The sequence below is a fragment of the Anthonomus grandis genome, chromosome 8 (assembly GCF_022605725.1).
Source record: "Anthonomus grandis grandis chromosome 8, icAntGran1.3, whole genome shotgun sequence".
Classification (NCBI taxonomy): Eukaryota; Metazoa; Arthropoda; class Insecta; order Coleoptera; family Curculionidae; genus Anthonomus; species Anthonomus grandis.
In genome coordinates, this window is record NC_065553.1 from 16,320,787 (window position 1) to 16,346,292 (window position 25,506).

At 31.6% G+C, this 25,506-nt stretch overlaps 1 protein-coding gene across 2 annotated transcripts; it reads right to left on the reverse strand.

The window, feature by feature from the left end:
• Positions 1-2: 2 nt before the first annotated feature.
• On the reverse strand, positions 3-24,503 carry LOC126739566 (protein HIRA homolog). Of its 2 annotated transcripts, none has more exons than XM_050445320.1 (18): positions 24,316-24,503; positions 24,032-24,208; positions 17,863-18,076; positions 17,627-17,726; positions 17,419-17,564; positions 16,312-16,453; positions 15,673-15,957; positions 11,442-11,678; positions 11,305-11,387; positions 11,107-11,241; positions 10,868-11,048; positions 6,154-6,256; positions 6,013-6,102; positions 5,785-5,958; positions 5,396-5,492; positions 5,080-5,330; positions 513-604; positions 3-336 (listed from the first exon to the last, which is right to left on the reverse strand). In XM_050445320.1, the coding sequence occupies exons 1-18, from the start codon at positions 24,350-24,352 to the stop codon at positions 226-228; spliced, it is 2,655 nt and encodes an 884-aa protein (XP_050301277.1). In that variant the 5' UTR covers positions 24,353-24,503; the 3' UTR covers positions 3-225. The 2 variants fall into 2 exon arrangements, with proteins under 2 accessions (XP_050301277.1, XP_050301276.1); XM_050445319.1 differs by having other exon boundaries at positions 11,107-11,244.
• Positions 24,504-25,506: the final 1,003 nt, after the last annotated feature.

Sequence of the window (25,506 nt, forward strand, 5' to 3'; positions counted from 1 at the left end):
AGGCTGCTTTATAATTTGTATTACATATTAAATGAATGTTATACTATATACAACAGTAATATATTTAAAAAAACAATTTTATTGTTCTTAAACCTATGAATTAAAATCGAATCTTACAGATAAAATACTTGAGCATTTTATGCAATAGTTAGTCAGTCTTTGTTATACCAATTTCGATTCTAGTTTGTTTGCATAAGACCCAGACATAACGGTTGTGTTATAAAGCTATTCTATCTCGTCCAATTGCTCTTTATATTCTTTATAAAGTCTCTGCCAGGGCAGTTTTGACTTTATAATACCTAAGATATCTTCTAGGAGCTTTCTTCGTGGAATACCCTAAAAATAAACTTGTATAATCATTATGAAAATATGTGGTAATCATGTAATCACTAATTTATTCAACATTTTAATAAAATTGTACTAGGCTCCAGAAATATTTTAATAAAAATTGTATTTATTTTTTAGTTTTTAAATGTATAACTGAAAGTATGTAAAAAATTAAAATAACTTACCATAATACTACCATTGAGTTTTGAATTTACCCCACGTCCATGCGAAGGTCCCATTAAATCATCTAAGATATATTTCAGTCTACATTCGGGGCCTAGAAAGAATAACTAATTCTTATTTTTTTGTAAGTCTATTTAAATTAAGTAGATATAAAAAAAAAGAAATTTGTTTAAGGCGTTTTACTTCTGTAATAAATGGGGCTATTAAATTAAAAATTTGACGCTTAACTTAATATCCGATATATCATACTTCGCTATACACGTTAATTTTATGGTCAAATTTTATGTTAACAGTGAACATATGAACCTACTCATCTCTCTTTAACACAACATTTTGACCATAAACCTGGTTTTATTCGACAGACTGTTTCATTAAAATAACTTATAATGCGTTTTTTAAATTTATTGTAAAATATTAGTTACTAGGCAATTTTAGTCAGACTTATAGTAAAAATTATGTAAAAAATTAAAGATCGATAGATTATTGTATTGTTTTTCTCCGTTTGTTTTAATCTGGTTTTTGAATTTTTCTCACATAATTTTAAATAAATTTATCGTTGACCATATTGATAAACTTTGTAATTTTATTTTACTACGTACATTTCAGTCATTCTTCGTTTTATAAAAATATATAATATATCGAGCAAAAACAGAAATATGAATGAAAGTCAGAAACGTACCAATACAAATAATTCCAATATATTTAACATTTTAAATTTGACAAAGTAGATACTTTTTAACACAGCGCTATTTATGTTTAAATTTAAAAAAATTGCTTTTTTTTATATCTTCGACAGAATTCTCAGTTTTTTTTAAAATTTGTCCCAATTTAACCGACCTTTTTTCTTTTAACCTTTAACTAGTTGCGTAGCGTCATATGTCTCCAATGTAATAAAAAGACCTTGCTTCCATTTTTTTACGGATTTTTTAATTTTTTTCACAATATTATAATATTGGTCAACACAGTACAGTAATCTAAATATATAGTTAAAATAAAAAAAGGCAGCAAAAATTATTTTAAAAGAACTAAAGCAAATTAAAAATACTTTATCGAATTTTAACAAATTACGAATAAAATTAAAAAATTACAAATATTTCGGTTTTTATTTTCAAGGACTCATCTTACTTGTACTCATAATAATTTGAACAAGGGTTAATTTCATGTTCTTGGCAAACGATGCAAATTACCCAATTAAATTTATTTTTTGATCTGAAGCAAATATGACATATTCTCTTTGTTTTTTGACCAATCACCTGAGAAAATTAATCTTGTTTCTTTTGTAAATTATCTTGAAGTTATTTTTATTGAATTTTTCAAAAAAATTCTGCGGTTCATAGGCTCGTCAATATTTCAATGAATCAATCAATCAATGCTTTATTGTCAAGAAACTGTTACAATAAAAAATCCTACAATAGCTAGCAGCAGTATACCTAAACATGTACAGATAGTAAAAATACATAAACAGCTAGTGCAAAATTTCAAATCAATGATTACAAAAAAAAATCGTTAACTGTGTAAAAAGCTCTCTCTAGTAAGAATGCTTTTAATGCTTTACGAAATGTAAAAAAAGATGTGATGGATTTAATTTCCAATGGCAGATGATTGTGCATTTTTTTTGCATTATATAATATGGAACTTTTGACCAACTCTGAATGTGGGGTATCATCATGTTCCGTGTTTCTAAGTGGATAACTATGGGAAGGCCTCTCAGATGCTGAATCGTGTTTGCGTATTAGACAAACGGACTCAAATATGAATAAAGAAGGAAGAATTAATATTTGAAATTTTTTGAAGAAATGCTGGCAATGACTTCTGTATTTAAGTCTTAGTGTATAACGTAAAGCTCTATTTTGTAGTCTAAAAATACGGTCAAATTGAGTTGCTCTACATGTACCCAGAATGGAAGGGCGTATCGAAGGTGCGATTGAAAAAGGGCAAAATAAACTGTTCTAGAAGTAGACAGGCTAAGCTCCTTAGAAATTGATCTTAACGCAAAACAAGCGGAACTTAATTTTCTTGATAAAGAGTCAATATGTGTGTCCCATTTTAACGAGTTGTCAACAGTTAGCCCTAAAAACTTTACAGAATCAACTTCGTCAATTGTTGCGTTACCAAGTACAAAAGATTGCAAGGTATTTTTATAGGACAACATTTTAGTTTTGGAAATGTTGAGACAAAGAAGATTAGAGTCGCACCATGATTTGATAGTAGTTAAATCACTTGATACGGTTCTATGAAGTGTAGAAATATCCGGATTACTCCAGGTAAAACTAGTATCATCAGCAAATAGAGAGGCTTTACCGTTAATATTTAGATTAGCAATGTCATTGATAAATATAAGAAACAAAATAGGGCCAAGTACGGAACCTTGAGGCACTCCACTTTGTATTGGCTTGCAAGAAGACATAGTCGAATCAATTCTCACAGCTTGACTTCTGTTACTGAGATACGACTTAAACCATTCAAAAGGCGCTCCCCTGAACTCGTAATATTCCAACTTTTTTAATAAGATGTCATGATTAACACAATCAAAGGCTTTAGAAAAATCACAGAAAATTGTTGCTGTAGGGTGTTGGTTGTTTAAGCTAGAGTATACATTTTCAACAAGAGAAAACATAGCATCATTTGTGCATTTGTTATTTAAAAATCCAAATTGATGGGAAGTAAGTATTTTATATTTTAGCAAAAAAGATAGAAGTCTTTTTTTTTAACCAATCTTTCAATAATTTTTGAAAGTGTGGGAAGAAGCGCGATAGGGCGATAGTTGGAAGACTGATCTTTGTCTCCTCCTTTATGTAGTGGAATAATTATCGCCAACTTAAGGCAGTTAGGAAAAACACCTTTTTGAAAAGACTGATTAATTAGAGTAATAAGATGACATAATGTACATACGGGCAGATTTGAAAACATTTTGAGAGTAAGTCCATCAATTCCAGAAGAGCCTTTGTTTTTGATTTTCCTAATTGAACTGCAAAGCTCTGGTAACACTACGGGCGTAAAGAAAAATCTGTGGAAATTCTCATTTGCAATGGGAAGATATGAAAGTGGATCATGGAAAGGAGTTATGGTACTCATTAAATTATTTGCCACATTTACAAAATAATCATTAAGGATCGACAAAGAAGGCTTATTTCTCAAAGCATTAACAATCGACCATGTTTCCTTAGCCACTTTTTTTAGATTTAGCCAGTCTCCTATTATAGTAAATATCCTTGGCGGCTTTTAAAGTTCTCTGATAAATCTTTTTGTAAAGTCTTACGTATTCATGAAAAAAAGCGCTGTCTGAAAATTTTCTTCTTCTTTCTCGCGCATGTTCTTAGCAGATGTACGCAAGCCTTGGGTAGACCAGGGGTTATATTGCTTCTTTTTAAGAGGTCTCAAAGGAAAGGATTTGTGAGAAAGACTAGATAGCGTTTTTACAAATCTAGAGAATTCTGAATCAACGTCGTCAGAGAGAATATTCCAGTCAGTTGATTGACAAAGGTGCCTAAAATGTAGAAAATTTTTATCCGAGAAAATACGGCCTAATTTGCGTGGAACATTTTTACTTCTAGATTTAGTTATGGAAAACTTTGTTAACACTGCTTCATGGTCTGAGAAACTTGAGCTTATGGCAGTACAATCGACGAAATCTGGCTCAAAGGAAGATACTACATAATCTATTGTACTAGAGCTGGTTTTAGTTATTCTGGTAGATGATTTAATGTGCATGATTAAGCCAAAAGAGTCGAAAATGGACTGGAGAGATTCTTAAGCAGTACACACACACTGGAACAATCAATGTTTAGGTCGCCACATAAAACGAGTTTGCTTTTTAACGGCAGAGACTCAAGCAAGCTTAGTAATTTTTGGAAAAAACATTTACGTCAGCATCAGGTGTTCGTTATAAACCACAAGGTTATTTGAAAGTTATAAACCACAAGGGCATTTATAGATAGATATTTTGTATTAGTGGCGGCTGGTGGGTTTTGATTAGGGGAGGCTACTTATATATATTAAAGGTTATAAAAAATACGAATAAGCAGGTAACATATTTATAACTAAACAATATTAACAATATATAAATGGCATCATTTTCATATCTTGGATTCATATCTTTTAATTAGTGCAAATTATTTCACAGTTTATTTATCTTTTAAGAATTTGGTTGAAAGATTTATCAATTTATTTTCCAGATTTTTAAATAATTCTTGTATTATTTTAATACTTAGGTTTTTTAGATATTTAACTTGTCTAACTTATATTTAAATATCTGGGCATTTAATTCTTCTGAATAATTTTCTATGCCTTCAAGACAGTAATTTCTTACTTCAAATGTCACTTAACCTTACTCCAAAAATGTAACTGTATCTGTCAATATTTGACTTAAATCTCTAAAAGAAAAAAATTCCCAAAACAGAAATTTAAAGATAACGGTTTAGTATAAACCAAAGCTGACAAATACACTTGTTGAGAGGTTATGTGCAGGGCCTAATAGATGTTATATTGATTGAAAAAAAAACAATTTAAATCAATTTAAATTAAAATAATACACAAAACTGAAATATTTTCTAATGTCGTAATACCAACCTTTTTCTAGAAGATGATTCACCTGCACAAACAACCAATTCCTAAACTCGGTCACGCTCTGTAATACTTTAGTGGCTGGTATTTGAGTTTCGATAAAACTCAACGTAACTCCAGGCGGTAGTGTCGAGTTGGTCGAACGATACCGGAACATTTCGCGCTGGAAAGACGCTAACGGAAGATTGCCGGGCATGTTTTTCATCACGGATACAGCGGCCCTGCTTACCGGATCCAACGGATTTGATAGATACATCCTATAATAGTGATAATAAAAAAGTTACGCCATGTTTGGAAATTTAAGCGGTCGTTGTATAGGTACCAAGTTTGGAAATCTATGCTGTAAGAGTAAGCTCTTCCGTCGCTTAGGGTTAAGATTGGTTCGTTTGAGGTTGTAAGAGAAATACCTTTGACTGTAGCTAAAATAAAATTACTGTTTAAATAATGAATATTTATCAAAAAAGCATTGAAAGTTTTCAGACAGGTGAATAATATTCAAAGAGCACAATTTTTTCGGCGTGTACTATTCTGCAGTGATACTTTAAAAGTTTTTTTTATCGAAAAATGGACAATATTATCGATTTTTGTTGAGCGAAAAAAAAATATATTTTCGATTTAAAAAAATCAGTATTTTCATTGTTTGCAAACAAATTATAGCCTTTACTAAATTCAGAAAAAAAAAGGTTTTTAAATCATAAGCTAGAAACCTACCTCTACCGCTCAGAAGAGACCGAATAGAAATCCGATTAAGGATCGATTTTTTACTATTCAAATCCCATAAATACATCAATCCAGTTTTAGTAAGAACCAACAGAAATCCGGCTTGCGATAAACTGGTACAGCAAACTAAATCATCTATTAATAGTGGAGGAGTTAATCTTGCACCTAAAACCATAATTTTTTGCCACAAAACTTTTTAGCTTTTTAAAACGTACTTACCGCATTTGATATCGTAAATATTAATAGTGCAGTCCTCGCAACAAGCTACGACGTACTTTCTGGTTGAACCTATCGTCCTTACAGCAGATCCTGTAAATGAACTTTACATACAAATTTCACATAATAATTTAAATTGGTAACCTAAGAACGTTTCCCAAATAGGTTCTCTGTTCGTTGTCGCTTTGCATACTACTATCTTCGATAATGACTGGGTGCTTGATATTTTGTGGCAGTTATTGTTAACCTGAAGTAAAGAAGTTTTGTTTTTTGGCTTTGCTCATAGCACATTAAAACTTTCGTTCCGCCATTTGTACTAATTTAACTAATAAATTGTTAACTCTACTGTCTTCCTTCGATACATTTACTAAATTACATGCATTCGTTGGTAGCAAATTCAATTTTGTCAGTACTTGGTTTAAAAAAGTGAATGCCCGTTGGATTGACATCCAATATTTAAAAGCCAATGGTGAAGATTGTAAACAGTAGTTGCATTATTGCATATTACACAATACGGATTTTCGACTAGATATAAGATACCTTTTACCTAGTGTAAAAGGTATTTATATAAAGGTGTATTCATACTCTTCTGAAAACAATAAGCTCTAGTTTTTAAGGCTCCGCTACCTATCTTCTAGCCACACAGCTGAGGGGCAGCGGTGAGAGACGCGGTAGTAATAAATGTCTATTTTAGAACGGTTGATAACATTTCAGGCACCCTCTTACGCCGGGATCCGATGTAATTTCAGGGTTGGCCTACATAAATTTGGTGCAGGTTATGCAAGTATAATTATATACCTGCATTACTACCTAATAATGCTATTATATATGCATTTTCGGTTTTTTTTTGTTTAGTGCGTGGTTTCGTTGCGATCATTTTTTGCATTTTATTTTAGTGGTTACATACTGAAAAACTGAAAAGGGTTCCTGTGTTTTCATTAGTATTTTTTTTGAAATACTTGTAAAATATGGATGCTAAAAAAAAAGGATTAAAAGGCCGACTTAGGTTAAATGCAGTTAGAAAACGCCCAGGTCCGAAAAAAGGACAGATTGTAAGTATATATGTAATTACAATGTTTTTTGTTTTTATAATTATAATTTTTAATGTCCGTTAAATTACTATTGCTCTTTGGTAAGAAATAAAAAAAAGTACGATCCGCACCGAAGCACTATGTTGGCAGAATCATGACGTGCGCATTGTTCATTTTAGAGAAATTTAAAATATAACGTTTATTTAACAATTTAACGTAAATAGTTTTTTTATTGGTCCTTTGTTTTTTCTTTAATCTGCCTAAACATTACCTGTCCATTTAAATAGACATTGGGACTTAATCACCACAATTTGTTATTACCATCTTTTTGTTTGTTTTAGCTGTATTCGGCCGAAAATAGTTTTTGAGGCCTGGAGAAGACGACGAAAAGTTAGAGAAAATTTTGAATCTTATCCAGGACGACTCAGACTGTGGAATGTCCGACGACGAAGGGAAAACTGAAGATCTGGATATTGAAAACAACCAGCAAGAAGATGAGGCTGCAAATGTTGAGTCTAGCAGTGAAGATGAGGAGGATAACCTTCCTCTTAGTGTCGTTAAAAATAATTTAACAACTTCCAATGAAGTTCCAACTTCTTCAAGGAGAGCTGTTTGGAAGAAAAATCCTGTATTCTCACCTCAGGAATTTGGAGATTCCTCTCCTGCTGAATCTGATTGTGAAAGTCGAAGTACATGGGCCGCAAAAGACTACCTCGCAATGTATATTGATGATGAACTTTTTCAAACAATGTGTGACTGTACAAATGCTAGATATGTTGAATTAAAAGGATTATCTCTGAAACTTACGTTAAATGAGATAAAACAATTTTTTGGCGTAGTATGCCTAATGTCTTGTTTAAAGTATCCAAGGATTAGACTGTACTGGGCCAAAACAACTAGAGTTTCAGCGATTGCAGATGTTATGGCTAGAGACAGATTTTTTGCAATAAGGAGCAAGGCAAAAATACATTTTTGGAAAATACAGCTAAAAATCTTGGCATTGGACCGTCTGCTGTTGTTTGGTTGGTAGAGACTTTACTTCCAGGATCACATATTTACCACGACAGATATTTTACAACCATTCCACTTCTTGAATACCTCCATGAACGGAATTTGTATAGCACTGGTACCATAATGAAGTCACGTGTACCAGCAGCTGTTCACTTGACACCTGACAAAACGTTGGCAAAAATGGCTCGTGGAACCTCGGAACAGTTTAAAAGGGAGGATGGCAAGTTGGTTGTTGTGCAATGGTATGATTTAAAATCTGTTCTAATGACATCTACGGCTTTGGGAAGTTAACCAATCAATGAGTGCAAGCGATAGTCAAAAAAGATGGGAAATAACTCCAAGTCTCAAGACCTGAAATTGTGGCAAAATACAATGACTGCATGCGTGGAATTGATCTCATAGATAGAATGATCAGCTACTACAGAATTCAAGCAAGGTCAAGAAAATGGACAGTAAGAACAAGTTTCCATTTTTTTGATTTGGCAATGGCAAACTCTTGGGTTCTTTATCGGAGAGATAAAGCATTTTTTAAAACACATCCCCGAAAAGTTCAGCAATTTCTTGAATTCAAAATAGAGATTGCCACATACTTGCTAACAAGACAGCCTGATGCTGCAATAGACATGCCACGAAGTATGGCTACTAGAAAAAACCCAGCAGGAAATATCATGGTTGACTCTTTATCTCCAAATTCAACTAATAGAAAAAAACGCAAACATTTTCCTGAAATAGATTCCGAGATAAAAAATTCTGTAAAATGCAAATTAAAAAATTGTAATAAAAAAACTAAACTTTATTGTGATACTTGCGAAACTTTTTTATGCATAACAAGCAATAGAAACTGTTACAAAGAGTTTCATTCTAAACAATTTTGAAATAACTGCATTTTTCGTTTTTTTTCTAGTAAAACTTGTATTTTTTTTAACTTTGCATGCAGAAATATAATATTTTCTGAATTCTTAAGCTATGTTGACATTTTTATATTTTTATTTTTAAAATGTTACTTTAAAATGAAACATGTATTTCTTATTTTAAGAATTTAAAATATTTTTGTTTATTCTATTTTTTTCTAGGGATTAAGACCCAATTTCCACTTAAATGGACACCAGTTTTTTTGTTAACTATAAAAAAAAATAAAAAAAGTTATTAACAAAAGTTGTTTCTTTTTACACTTTTAAACGAAATTTAAAAGGATTTTTTCTTCCTAAAAAAAAACACCCCTGGGTCCCAGGAGGATTAGGAACGAAAAACTAAATAAAACCATATATTAGGAATGAAGAACTGGAATAAAAAAACGCCCAAAAGGGTTTCTATAAAACGAAAGAGGAACAAAACAAGCATATTATCCCACCCTTATCTGCAACACCTTGGACAGGGTGAAATACACCCCTAAAATCTTAAATAGAAAGGAGAGTCGAGTGACATCAATTTCCTGAAATGTGGCTTTCTATGGTATCATTGGAAAGCATTTTTCAAAACCTTCAAGATGACCTATTACTCGACCCCCCCTTTCTATTTAAGATTTTAGGGGTGTATCTCACCCTGTCCAAGGGGTGCAGATAAGGGTGGGATAATATGCTTCTTTTTGTTCCCCCTTCGTGTTATAGAAACTGTTTTGAGCGTTTTTTTATTCCAGTTTTTCGTTCCTAATATAAATGGCCATTTCAAGTTTTTAAATTGTCACCCCCGTAAATTATTCCATTCCTAAATATTCCTAATCACTACAATAAGTTCCTTTTTTTTTAAATCACTTCCTTTTTAAGAATTGCCAAATAGAGAATAAAACCCTTAAATTCATATAATTTTTACCATCCAAGAAATTTAGAATTTAAGAGAGATTGATAGAAAACTGGAATAATCCTGTATTTTTTAGGCTATTTTAATAATAGTGTTGATTTAATTTAATAGGCTTTAGTAATCTGAATTTTTATTATCAGCGCAATTAATTAATTTAATACATTTATTAAATTAATTTACTGCCATTTTCATAAAATCATAATGATTAATCAAAACACGAGCACAACTTTTTCCTTAAAAAATAGTAGGTACCTAGTTGATTCAAATAAACCTTGACTAATATATAGATCTGATTCCAATATGACTCTTATATTTAAATTTAAATAAAATATTTAGAATACGAACCTGAAAACCTCCCATCTCATCAAGTATCAAGTACTCATATAATCAGCAGAGGCCGCCACGTCGCTGCTAGTAAAAATGCACTTGTAGGGCTCTCGAAATCCGCGAATATTTCAGTAATGGTTTAACTTTTTTTTTAAATTTGACTAGCCTTTAGACAAAGGTTTGGTCGATGTCTATAATTATGTTTAAACTTAATTTAAAATTTATAATTACTCTTAAATGGCGTTTGAATATTAACAATGTTTGATTAACAAATTTATATATTTCTAGGCATATCCTCAGATTTTCATATAATTACGGACATGTGTTGATCCTTTATCCATAAAATAAAAAAAAAATTGAGTCAAAAAGTCTAACGGTTTTCAAATTATACCCGGATTTCTAAACCCTTAAAATGATATTTTCGCATGGCCGTGATGCGGAGCCTTAATATAGAACTAGAAACCTTAATTTTTTTAGAAATTAAGCTAATATTTTTAGTAAGTTTACTTAATAGTTTATGTTTAATGTCACTAAAAGTACGACAGTCATAATTTTCTAAGGTGCTACCTATATAAGACCAATCGTATTCTCTTTGATGCTGAACCTAAATTATATCTTCACATCTTTTTTAATACTTCTAAATTCAAGCATATACGTGAATAATATTAAAGCACAATCACATATATTCTTACCTGAATTTCAACGTTTTCAGCTTCTTTAGTAATCATCGGAGCCGCATTTAAGTCCAACGGGTCGAGTATATTAATGACTTTCGTAATCGGTTGGTCACCCGGCACCTCTACGCACATCAACTGATTAATTTGAATCCCTGGCGGCGTTGACACTACTGTTTTTAAAGTTTCAACTTTGCGCCTACACAAAAAAATTAAAACAATCCGATATTGATCTTTTATCGTGCCGTAATACGTACAATGCTGGCTCGGAAGGACTGGGAGAAATTACTTGACTCGCATTTGATAATCCAGTTCGTTTTTCCACTATTATGGTACTTTTAGTTGGGGTGGAAGAACTGAAGCATGGGGTTGGAGTGGATTGCTTTGTTGGACTACTAGAAAAGCCATTAAATTAATTACAACTTGTGTAATAAATTGCATAATTGACAACATACGTTAAAGAATCATTAACATTTCCAGACGGGGTTAACAGCATTGGAGTAATCCGTCTTTTCCCTGACGGCAGTCTAGTTTCAACCTAAAAAAATTAAGTTGAAATTTTATGTATATAAACATTATATTCATGCTGCACCTGCTTATTGGCAGGAACTAAGACGCTCTGATTTAAGTTTGGACTCGCTATGATGATATCTTGAGGCTTAGGAGGTTCGTTGATTTCAGGCGGTTCTATGTTCAAAGGTTTCGTTTTTTTGTTCACTTCCTCAATGGCGAGTAAAATTTCCGGGTCTTCTATTATTTGGGAGCTCCCAACGTTTGTGTTCCAACTACTTTGCAGCGATCTATGGTAGATCCTTTCGTAAAGAGCATTCTGAGGATATAATATGTTAATATAGGGTCTACCAATAAGAATGATATAAGTTTAAATTGCTAAAAAATAAAAACGAATTGGTTAATTTCTACGATTGATGTTTCATGTTGTAGTTTATTATGTAACATTATGTTTTAAACAAAATATCATTAAGATGTCCACCTCGGCTACGGCGGCAGGCGTTTAGACGATGAACCCAATTTTCAATCACTTAACAAGTTGGGCTGAATTTCGCGAATAACCGTAGTTATGTTAACTTTCAACTCATTGATGGTTTGAGGATTGTTAGAATACACCTTCGACTTCACATATCCCCAAAGAAAAAAGTCCAGGGGAGTAAGATCACAGGACCTTGGTGGCCAGTTGATATTGCTATGTCGCGAAATTATTCGATCTTCAAAACGCTCTCTTTATAAATTAATTGTGGCTCGGACGGTGTGTGATGTTGCTCCGTCCTGTTGAAACCAATTCTGTTCGAAGTCTCCACCATCAATTGCAGGCCAAAGAAAGTTTGTTATCGTGTCGCGGTAGCGCTCTGTACCATATACCTGTACTATAATTTCTGGGGATTGTTCTGACACCAGAAGCGGCAATTTTGCGTATTGACAACGCCACTAAGACAAAAATGGACTTCATCTGAAAAGATGATTTGTTTCCCAAAATTGGCATTTTGTTCCAACTGCAACAGGGCCCAGTGGGTAAACGTTCTTCGCAAACCATGGTCAGCAGGCTTCAATTCTTGAGTTAGAACCATCTTATATGGATGTAGGCCTAAGTCTTTCTTCAAAATGCGTCACAGAGACATTGGTGAAATGCCTAATTGCTGAGAACGGCGCAAAACAGACACATTATTATTCGCGTCAACACTTTCTCTTGCACCTGCGATATTTTCAGCGGTCCTTGCATTTTTTTGTCGCGTTGGTAGCTTATTATCCAGAAGAGTGTACTCCCGTTCAAACTTATTATTAATTGTGTGCCTTATTGCAAGCTCAGAAGGCCGTCCACGATGGCCAAAATCTTCTCTAAGAGCACGATAACAGGCTCTAACCGATTACGCATTTTCGTAATACCTTTTCACGATAGCTATACGTTGCTCTTGACTTAAACGATTCATGATGAAATGTCAAAGTAAATGTAACACAACTGACGCTTGATCCGCGTTTTGACACATACCATTTTGCGTACATGGTCCACTAAACTTCTATCACTTTTATTGGTATACCCATTATGATAGAGATTAATTTTATTACCATCTTTAGAACTTGTACATGAGAGAAAAGGCAGAAAAGCTGGTTTCATTTATCCATAAACACCAACATTATCACTACTACACATCTCTCAATTCTTAATATTATAAATAAATCAATTTTAATTAGTAAGTCTTCGATTCTTAAGATTTTTTAAAAGCATTTAATTGGGGTTATATTATAGAAAAGTTGAACAGATATGGAATAAGAGTTAAAGCTTTAGTTTGGATATCTTCATATGTTATAGATTATGCAGATTAATAAGGTATTAGGAACAACCCAAAAAAAGCATCTTAGGCCCAATTTTGTTATTTTTAATATTTATATTGTGTAAAAGATAGTTTTTTATAGTTTATAATTAATGAAGGAGAAGTTCTATGGCTCTGTTGGTAAATGTATATTACAAAACCTTTAAAGGGTTAAAAATTATGCTGATCATACAAACCTACTAGTAAACAAATGTAGTATTCTTTAAACCTAAACAATGAAGAAAATATGGATTACTTGGAGGTAATGGAAAAAGAAAAATTAAATATTGCCATATAATAGACTTGCTAAAAAAACTTTGACACTTTCAGTTAATAAAAAAAATAAAGATAGGTATACGAATAAAAATATCTTAAAAATTATGTTGAATTAAAAATGATGCATATTTTGAACTTTTACTACAGGTCAACCAATTTAATGTGACCTCTGGTATTTGGTTGTGCAGTAGCAAACTCTTGCGAGCTCATTTATACTGGTGCTTTCGTAGTGTTTACATCAGAAGAGTTACAATGGAGATAAACAGTGAACAGTGTAAAATATTGATAATTTGTTCGTTTTTGAAAAATGTTTGTTTCAAAATGCCATTGAAAAGTAAAATTTCAGAAAATATATACATATAGAAATAGAAATAGTGAGATAATTAACATGTTACAGTTTATTTAAGCAGAAGCACTGGCTGGAGAGGTTAACATTCTTCTTGAAAAGCTAACTTGAAGTTAAATTTTTCACTATTTATGTTTTTTTTTTCTGAATAGTGACTAGGTATAATTTTTTTGTTTATACTGAGTTTTATTGAATATCGATATATTTAATTAATTGTTTAATTTTAACAAATAATAGCGTGCTGGCAAATTCTTATTGCAGATAGGAGATCAATGCATTAGAAAAGGAAGTACATAACAGTGTACTTATTAGTACACTTAATTTTTTGTCGTGTTAAAAAAAATGTTGTAAAATCACATTTGTCTCATTAAATAACTTTTTTGCATTTAATGATCGTTTATACCATAAACTTTATATTTACGGTTTATTTACCCCATATTTTTGTAACTGATATTTTCTAACATATCCCGGTAGCCTTAAGTAAAAAATAAAAGGTGAGTACTTAAAATGGTCACTAAAAACTATTCTAAGAATTAAAAAGGAGGCAAAGCAAATTGAGACTGGACACTCGACAATATTTTCTACCTCCAAAAACACAAACACGATCAGACAAACTAAAACTCTTCTTGGCGACGAAGATCTAAAGGAAAGAAGGGTAGAAAAGGAAAGGAAATTTGTAAATATCAATTCTTAATCATCATGTAACCGAAAAGATGGTTCCCACATTAAAAACAATCTACAAGAAGTTCGCAGAAGACACTAGCTCATGTGCCAATATAGAGAAGATAATAGGAATATAATTTACAAGAATAAGACATATATTCCACACCCATGAGACGGCATAAAGAAAACAATAGGCATAGGACTACATCTTATTATAGTTAGTGCACGTAGAAAAAATGGTTCTGTTCCTAAAGCATATATAAGTTGGACATTTTTGGGAGTTGTGGATAATGACACCATAACATAATTTATAAAAATTATATAAAGTGTAAGGAAAATCTAATTCTAAATTTAAAACCAAAATCTGTGATGGTTATTGACAATGCCACATATCCCAATAAATAAATAGATAAGGCATCAACTTCTTTGTCAAGGAAAGCAGAAATGCAAGAAATTTTGAACGCAAAAAGTCATGAGGTATTATGGGGTAACCATAATACCATAATCCATAATCCATATCGTCGTGACCTAGACCCAATTGAGTTAGTTTGGTCCTAATTAAAAGAATATGTGGTCAAGGAAAACGAAAACTTTAATTTCAATGCGGTTATACAATATTGTGATGACTTTTTCAAAGAATTCGAGGAAATAAACCACTCTTTAATTTGCACATCTCATAGGCAGGTTTCAATAGTTGATCCTTAATGTATGAAATAATAGATAGTCTTTTTTAGCAGGTTGGTAGACTTTTTTAGGGACTGTAAAGAAAAACTACTTTTGTTTGAAAAATATACCGACCTATGATTTTAGGGCCTTTTTCCAGGCAGTACCTACAGATTAAAAATTGAAATTGATTGTTTTGAAAAATAACATATAAACAGCAAAATGATAAATGTGATGGTGATAACATGGTGATAACAGCAAAATTACTCAAATCTAGATAAGTGTTTAATTTCGCTCTTACTTTTGCTTTTCTTTTAGAGTTTTACAATGAAAATTTATAGATTTTATTAGAATGACACTCATATATATCTTCTATTTATTTGTATAAAAAGATAACAGTTTTCTATTTAAAGAATATCTAGCCGATTATTCTTTTAGCCTTGAAGAAGACGTAAAATAAACGTCGACACGTCGGCAAATTTTTAACTCTGAGGTTTGGTTTCCTATCCTGCTACTCCACCTACTAATATTATTATTGATTACATACATACCTTCTCATCCATAGTGAGAGGAATTCCAATTTCGGTCTCTTCGAACATAATGCAAGCGACCGTGCCATCTCCCGAGCAGGCGAGTAAGAAATCACCGCGGGAACTCCAAGAAATGTCCAGAATACTATCTTCGAATAGTTCCTTGACCACTACCAGGGGACGTTTTAATGACGTCAACCACACACTAATCGACCTATCACGTGAACCAATTGCGAGGCAACAATACTGCGTGGATTTACTGGGGCTGTCTCGCGACGGTTTTTTAAAAATGTTAGAATTAAACCGCTAAAATAAGAGATAAACGCTTCAATTACATTTGTGTCATAGCGAAACATTTTTTGAATAATATTAATAAATGACTGTAAAGGCAACTAGATTATTTTTAAAAAATATGGAAATTCTGGAAAGATAACCTGTTTATTTTTACAAAGCAATATGAATTGGCGTGGCATTTAATGATACAGCAATGGTTTTATCACCAAAAAAGTAAAAAATTGATGTACTATTTTATATTGATAAGGTTTTCATTATGTAACAATATACGCAATAAACTGCAGTCATTTATCTAGTGTTAATTAAAATATTTTGAAATTTTTTCTAATAATTTAAGTAATAATAATTTCTATGGTTAATGCTTACCACGCAGGTGATAGCTTTTCGGTGACCCACAAAATCCTTTTCGTGTTTCCAGCCCTCCCTTTCGATAATTTGAGCAGTGGGACCGCCGCCATTCATTGCATGAGCCGAAACAAGGTATTGGCCATCAGGGGACCAAGAACACCTAAAATAATATTGTTCATACTTAAAATAATAGTGATCAACGTTGTTTATTTTGGTTATGAAAAAAATGTCCATTAGATATTGTTTAGAAATTGCAATGGCATGTTTTCTCTTTTTATTTTAATGAGCTTTCAATAATGGTAACACCAACATTTTGAATCAGAATTAAGAGAGTGAAGGATGGAATATTTTACAATGGCTAAATATAGGTTACGGCCAAATGATTTAAAAAAAGTAATTCCTATCAGAAAACTGTAAAGGAATATTTTTTTGCCTGTACTGTCCAAGACGGCTATTAGTAAATTAACATATTTTGAAGCAACATTACTTTTTCAAAGCCAATTTAGCTATAGGAGGCATAAAAACCCAACCAGCTCATTTTTTTAAATATGTTATTATTTTAGTTATAACTTGCATGTATTTTAGTAATTAATTGTCTATTTGAGTACCTAAATATACACTCTTATCCTTTCTATCCGATAGGTAAACGACGAAAGGTATCCTAGAGGTTAGGTATTAATGTAGGTAAACTATATTGTATTTAAATACTAAAACTAAAGTTTTTCAAAATAAGCATTGTAGTCTCAGGTCAGATTATTGGGTGTACTTTTGAATAATAATCTCCTATGAAGAGAATATATTGATAATTGGTTGTAATTTATGCCAAAATTGTGCAATGTAGAAAAATTTTTTTTTTTTAATAAAAGTGATGCTGTCACATTCAATTATTCAAATCACCCACCAGCAGCAAATACTAATCTTGTTTTTCGGGTAAAAAAGTATTTTATGTTATACCAGATCTTTCTTGAAGACAAGATTTTAAATGTACTTAAAATAAGTAAAGACAAATACATTGGACAAAAATTACAATACCTTACCTTGCAGGACATCAGATTATTTCACCAAAACTAATAAACCAATTAATATTTCACCAAGACCAATAAATATCATGATTATTATTTGTACCTTAGCACATGGGTAGTAGCAGAACAATCAATAAATGGATCGGTAATAACTTCTTGCTGATTCCAGTCTGAAGTTCTCCATATCCTGAGAGACTTATCATCTGATTGGCTTGCAAGGTACTTGCCTACAGGATCCCATGTAACTCCCTAAAATTTAAAGCCAATAATAGCACAAATCAAACACTGGATTTTTTAAAAAACTAACTTACTTTGACAAGTCCTGTGTGATTTGTTAAGTGTGCCACTTTTTCTGGAAATTTGTGGGCATTCCATACTATCACAGTATTATCAATACTTCCAGATGCCAACCTAAATAACACTAATTATAAAATCAAACAAAAAATACACTTTTTTTTTTCTAACACCCCATCTTCAACTGTATATAGATAATTAATAAGATTTCTAATACTTCATTAAAAATTATTTATTAAATCAATTTACTTACCATCCATCATGGGGTGCCCAAGCTAAATCCAAAACATCCGCCTCATGCAAATTTAGGGTGTTAACACATTTCCACGTTTCTACATTGATTTGACTGCTGCCAAAAATGGTGGAGCTGCCTTCACTGGTCAACCTCCAAATCATAATTAATTTATCATCACTGCCTGAAGCCAGATAGTGGCCATTGTTGCTCCATCTTACCACATTCACACAACCTAAGAAAAAAATAATTAATTTATATCCAGCTATAATATTTCAATAGATTTAAATGACTTCTAGAGTGGAGACTTTTTCATAGATTTAAGAAGGATTTCCCTATTAAATCTAAAAATCTAAGTAGAAAAAGTGAATGAAGGATCTTGGTCTGTACTGCAGTCTAATCTGAAATTCCATCAGCTCTATGAAAATATTATGAGTAATATATAAAGAATTCTGGGATTTGTCATTAGGAATACAAGCATTTCAGAGATTAAGCTCTTAATAACTTGATGTAACACTCTCGAGGTTCGCCAACAATTTTGGAAAACAAAAACTTTTATTCATGAACCAGAAACACTTACAATAGAAAATATTTTATAATGGACAATATTCTAAACTTAAAATCCTCAGATCCATATAACTATTATTTAATTTAATAACACTCAATTTTATTCTCCAACAGTGAGAGATCTGTTTTTTTCTTAATGTTTCTACATAAAGGCTACTCCTTTACTGTTAATATCATTACCAAGTGCTATAATTAATTTAAGAGAGAAACATTTTTGAATGTCTATACTCTAGTACCAACTCTACATTGAATAGAATAATGGGAAAATAATTGAAATTAATGAAATAACTATTTGCAAAGGGGTTAGCCTGACTTATTTAATACCACAGTGAAACAAATAAAGACTGATTTCTGATTCTAAGACTGATTTTAAATGCAATGTATTTTACTCAATACAAGACATTTTTCTAAAAGGATTTTTAGGTATTTTATATTATTAGCTTAGTTAAATTGTTATTGTTAGTTAAATTATTATTGGTTAGTCTAATTGTTTTTCCTGCTTTTTTCAGCAAGGATTAATGAATTAGATGCAAGAATGCTTGCTGGGTTATTATGTACTAGATTATATGTCTATAGCAGAGAGGTAAACAATGGTATGTCCATAAAAGAATATTTAAGTAATAAGAAAAATAAGTTGTTACATTAATTCACTTTAAGATTTGAGTGATTATTATACAGTGTACGAAAGTGGGGTATTTAACTTATCGTTATGAAGGTTTTTATTAACCACTATTTTTAATTTATTTGAATTTGTATTTTAATTTTAATTTAGAAACTGTATCTTAATTTTGGACTTACGACTTTTTACCCCTATTTGAAAAAAAATGTAAGCTTTATGTTGCACAACCAATTTTATTTCTTTAGGTTAACATTATTAATGTACATAAATTTCTTTACAAAAAATGTTTTTTTTTTTAATTTATTAAACAAATAAATTGGGATTAATAGAAGATAAAAAATCAATCGCTATCTTCTTCATCGGAACTATGTTGGCCTTTTGCTTTAGAAATCTGAAGATTTTTAAAAAAAATATGAAATTGCTTAGGAACCCACTACAAACTTTCTATTAAAAAATCATGTTTTTTCTCTGTTATTCCCTTTAAGTTACTGTGCAGACTAGCCAATTCATTGGGCAGTGGCATTGGATTTCGAACAGATCTGGTCACATTTAAAGTTTTAAACTCATCATCGTTAAATTTCAGTTTGTAAAATATAGTGCTAGGATGATCAGCTTTAATTTGAAAATATACAACTTTAGATATCAAAAAGTCTTGCTTTTCAGTATTTTTCTTCTTATTAATAAAAGGAGAGTTAGATTGACTATACAAATAGTCAACATGTTTTAAATATCTAGAAGAAATATCTAGTTTTATAACAGTTGTGCCTGTGGATCTTATTAATTGTTGCCAGTCCCAGTTGTCGGACTAAATAAATAGTGTTCTATAGTAGATCCAGAACTAAAATATTAGTAATTAACTATGAGCACTTTGCCGGTACTTACTACTGTTTACCACATTGCGACACTGGACGTAGTGAAACGTACGTCAGGAGACGTCAGGAGATATGTTTCTTTACCCCACTACATTTTCAAAACTAAAAATACAGACAACCCACAACGCAGGACTATCTTTTACCATAATATAAAATTGAAGAAGTTCAGTTTGAAAATGATATTAACTCCATATCGAGTAAAAATGGAGTTACGACTGTTTACCTCTCTGGTACAGATGTATAGTGCTCCCAAGCTGAGAAGGGTACAATAAATGGCAATCACCAAAAGTTTACAGTAAAATCGCTTAAGCTGATTTTAAGCTGATGAAGGTAGATCGAGGACTCGATAAAGTTGAAAAAGTTCTTAGAATTGGCACTAAAAAGACAGGCTCATGCAGGCCATTAAAAGTGGTCTGTACTGAACAGGCTTTTGTTAAAGTGGTATTAAAAGTTAAGAAAAAATTGTCGGGGACTAAGAACAGCATTAATCTAGATCAGACGATGATGCAAAGAGACCAGTTTAGGAAGGTAAAAACTGAGCTGCAAGAGAGGAATGCCGAAGAAAATGATAGTTACATCATTAGGTACATTAATGGATGTCCCAAGGTTGTAAGGAAAGACAGCCTGAGAGATAACACACGTAACACGAGAAAAAACTAGCCAATACCCCATTACAAATGTATTACCAGAATGTGGGAGGGCTTCCTACCAAAATTGCTGAGTTGAACTTAATGTTGGATTGTTCAAGTTATGATATTATTGTTATTACGGAGAGTTGGTTGAATGAGGACATTTTTTCGGAAGAACTTAGTTGCTGTAATTACAGTATATTTTGTGCTGATAGAAATGTGCAGATTACATCAAAGAGTAGAGGTGGTGGAGTGCTAATACTGGTAAATAATCACATACAAGCTTCAATCATTAAAAAGACAGAATCTCACTTTGAACAGCTGTTTTTGTTAGGTAAATGTTCAGGATCAAGTTTTGTGGTTGGCGGTGTATATATTCTCCCAGGGTCCTCTGATGATATCTATAGTGATCACTGCATCACAATTGAAGAAATCTGTTCTATGTATCCTAGCACTAAGTTTTACATAATGGGTAACTTCAATTTGCCAGGGGTACATTGGTCAAATGCTCATAATGGGGTCCAAGTAGACTGTCCAACAAATTCACCAGCCGTGTTTCTAGCACAAATATATGGTTTTTTTAGTATGTAACAAATGATTGATATTCCAAATAGCAGGGATGTGTTCCTGGATCTTCTGTTTACCAACGATAGCGCCATGAAATGTTTTAAGTCTCCAGATCCACTTTTTTGTGACTCAATTCATCATATTTCTTATACCTGTAATTTTAGAGTAGACAACAATGTAATGTTGGATTCACTTAGAGTTGAGGAATTTTATTTTGATTTTAAAAATGGCAACTATCAGTGTTTAAATGATTATCTTTTTTCTATAGATTGGGATACTATTTTTAATGATAGCGATATTAACATTATGGTGTCAGAGTTCTATAACATTTTAAATTTTGGTATACAATGTTTTGTGCCTCAAAAAAAATATAAGACATCTAGCTTTCCTCCATATTTTTCTACCGAATTAAGAAGATTGGTATTTCTCAAAAAAAGTAAGCATAAAAAATACCAACTATCCCATGATGAAAGAGATTATCATGAATTTACCGTTCTGAGAGCTCAGTGTAAAAGGTTAAGTCAAGAGTGCTACAGAAATTATCTTGCTACTTTGAATGAGAACTTGACTAGTAATCCGAAAAATTTTTGGAAGTTCGTTAATAAGAAAAGAGCATCTAACATTGTGCCTAGGGAAATGTTTTTAGATACCTAATAGTGTTGCAACTGATGGTCAGCAGATTGTTGATTTATTCGCTACTCACTTTTCTGCAGTCTATTCAAATGCAAACACAACCCCACCTGAAAAGTCTTTTAGCCAAATTAATATTGACTGTCCTGTCATAAGTCTGGCTGAGGTGTTTGATAAGCTGGGGGCTTTGCCTAATAAGTTAATGATTGGTCCAGATGGAATCCCCAATATTCTTTTAAAAAACTGTCGATATGCACTATCACAGCCACTATGTAAACTTTTTAACTTATCTCTTATTTCTGGAACATTTCCAGACATATGGAAAGAGGGTTATATTTCTCCTATTTTTAAATCAGGGTCGAGGGATGATGTCAGAAATTATCATAGTGTCATCCATCCCCAAAATTTTTGACAGCCTTATATTTAAATTGGCAATTTAGAGAAATTATTGTTGAGGAACAGCATGGTTTTAGAGGTGGTCGGTCCACTCTTACAAATTTACTCATATACCACAACAAGTTGTCACATGCCTTGGAGAGGGGGTATCAAATTGATGCTGTATATACAGACTTCTCCAAGCAGTTTGACAAGGTAAATCATTTGTTATTAATTGAAAAATTGAGAAATATAGGTTTTTCTGATAGATTGCTAAAATGGTTGCTTAGCTTTCTTAGTGATAGAAAGCAAGTGATTAAACTTGGAATTTTATATCTAAGGTGATTGTTGTGAAGTTTGTTCTGGAGTGCCACAAGGCGGACACTGCTCTCCTTTACTATTTAGTTTGTTTGTTAATGACCTTAGGGATGTCTTGGAGTATTGTGAATTTTTAATGTTTGCTGATGACCTCAAACTTTTCTTGGTTATTATGAATGAACTTGATATCAGCCTCTTACAGAAAGATCTTGATAGCCTTTCTCTGTGGTGCCAAAATAATTTGTTGGATTTGAATATTAATAAATGCTTCCATTTCATTTCATAGGAAAAAAGTAGGATACCATCATTTTACACAATTAACGGCCAGAAACTTCAATTAAAGGATGTTGCTAAGGATTTAGGAATACTGTCTGACATGAAATTAAACTTCTGCAATCATATAGACCAAATAGTAGTAAAAGCTAATAGAATGTTGGGTTTTACGCTTAGAAATTGTGAGGGGTTATCATTGCAAGCTGTCAAATCTGTATATGCGGGATTGGTACGATCACAGCTTGAGTATGGCTCAATTATCTGGACTCCCCAGCATAATGTCTATAAGTCATTACTGGAGAGTATGCAAAACAAATTATTAAGATATTACAACTACATGTTTAATTTAGATCTTATTGCTAATCATGATTATTCCCAAATATTGAATTATGTTAAAGTTTTGTCTTTGGATAAAAGAAGAACAATGTTTGACATCTATTTTATCTGTAAGTTGTTGAATGGTATTACATCCTGTCCGGATTTACTTTCCCAAGTTAAATTTTCTATTCCTCAGAGAACACTTGGACAAAATAATTTATTTCATATTGGGTTCCATAGAACCAATTATGGTAAAAACTTTTGGAGAGATTTTTTGGATCGGGAGGAGAGGCTAGATGTTTTTAGCAATTCATATGGGTCTTTTAAGGGTAGTTTAATGAAAATTTTGAATACTTAGTATTGTTCAATTAATATTTTTAATTAATATGTTGTTTGATGGGTAAACCAAGTGAGAATTTATGTTCCTAATCTATTAGTTAATACAAAGATATTTTTTTTTTGTTTATTTACTTTAGAGTCTTTTTTTTAGTTAAGTACTTTAACTCTTAATAGTTTAAGTAAGGATTATTAATTATTGACATAACTGTATTTTATAATTTATTTTTTTTTGTAATGAGGGTTTCCCGTTTAATGAATAAAAAAATAAAAAAATGTTTAGGCTGTTGTTAAGCAATGGAATCTCATTTAGGGTAGGTAGGTAATAATATTTCCACTTATCCTACACCTGTGAATAGGCTTTATGAGCTTCCGTTGCCTAGAAACAGCCTAAACATTTTACGGCACACATTTGGCCATCTCTATTTATTGTCCCCTTACTGAGTGGGCAACTAACTTTAATGTAGTTAGATTTGTTTATTGTTTATTATTTATTGTTAAATTCCAACTTATATAAATTGTACATTTATACAAATAAAATAAAATATTATTTCCAGAAACTAATTTTGCAGTTTAAAAAAAAACAAAATGCATACATTTAGTTTCATACTTGGAATCTTTCATACCTACATGTAAAACCATCATACATAAAAATTGTAAAAGTATAAATTGCATAAATTACTTACCTGTATGATTATCCATTTGACAAAGCATCTTGGCAACCTTAGGATCATCTTCATCATTTTGATTTATAACAGGATTTAAGTTCCAAATGACTATCCTACCTCCGGAGCCTCCTTGTCCTCCTGTGGCAAACCTGTTACCTTTTGGATGTACATCTACAGAAAATATAGGTTTATTACCTGGAAAAAGACAAACATTATAGTCACGCAACTATAAAACATCTTATTTAAGCTGAAACTGCTAAGAGGATTTTTTTACTAGCAATTTTTCACTTGAAATTACACACCATCATGATTGATCCAAGCGGGTTTAAAAAATTGCATTTTGAAACATAGATATAAAAATGGCAAGCAACAATATTATAAATATTATTAAATAAATTATTTTAAAAAGATAAATAAATTATAAATGAGAGGAGAAAATATGCAAAATGCATAAGCACAACAGAAAACATAAACAGTATAAACACACTGTATTGACAAATGACAGAATAAATTGACAGTATAAGCCTTAATTGAATATTTGAAAATATTAAATCAAGAGTATAAGGCAAGGCAGACACATGCGACGCAACCCATGCAGCACAACACATCAATTTTTTTAATTAAATGTGAATTTAGCGAATAAATTCACCAAGTACAAGCTTATATGTTTTTACTTCTTTAAAATAATATTTAACATAATCAAAAGTTTTTAACTCCTTGTAAAGCGTGAATTTACCGAATAAATTCATTAAGTATCAGCTTGTACCTTCTTATCCCTTTAAAGTAATATTTAAATTATCAAAGTTTTAAGTGTGAATTTAACGAATAAATCCACTAAGAAATGTAGCACTTTACCCTTTATATTTAAGTTTATTTGAATAAACCCATAAAAGAAAACAACCCTTGAAACCCATTGAAATTAACCCCCAATTTCGAACCTCCAATTTGCAAAATATAGAAATTTAAATTTTATGAAAATGCAGAGCCAATCGTTATTAAAAATTCAAGATCTTTATTAAAATTCGAATGGTACTAACTTTGTGATTCATATTAAAAGATTCGTATTATTCATACTAAAATTAAATCGTACATACGTATTGTATAAATGTACAATATGCCCTCACATTGCATTTGCTATTGTACATTTGTATAAATATATTTATATAACATGATGCCAATAGTACGAATACGATACCTTCGAATTGCGATTGCCAATACAACCTAAACGTAGTCTAAGACTCTTCTGTGCGATACGAATTTATATGGATACGAAAAGGTTTTTACGATTCGTATGAGTCGACAGTACAAAATGATTGGTATTGGTACGTATTATTAAGGTTGCCAGATTTTAAAAATTGAAAAGCGGGAGGTGGGTAGGTCATTTTAGGCGAAAATAAATTGAGGCGCAGGAATTTTTTTTTGAGGTGCCGTGCCTCAATTATGCCACATTTTGACATAAAGAGCATGAGAATGTTGTTATAAAACATAACTTT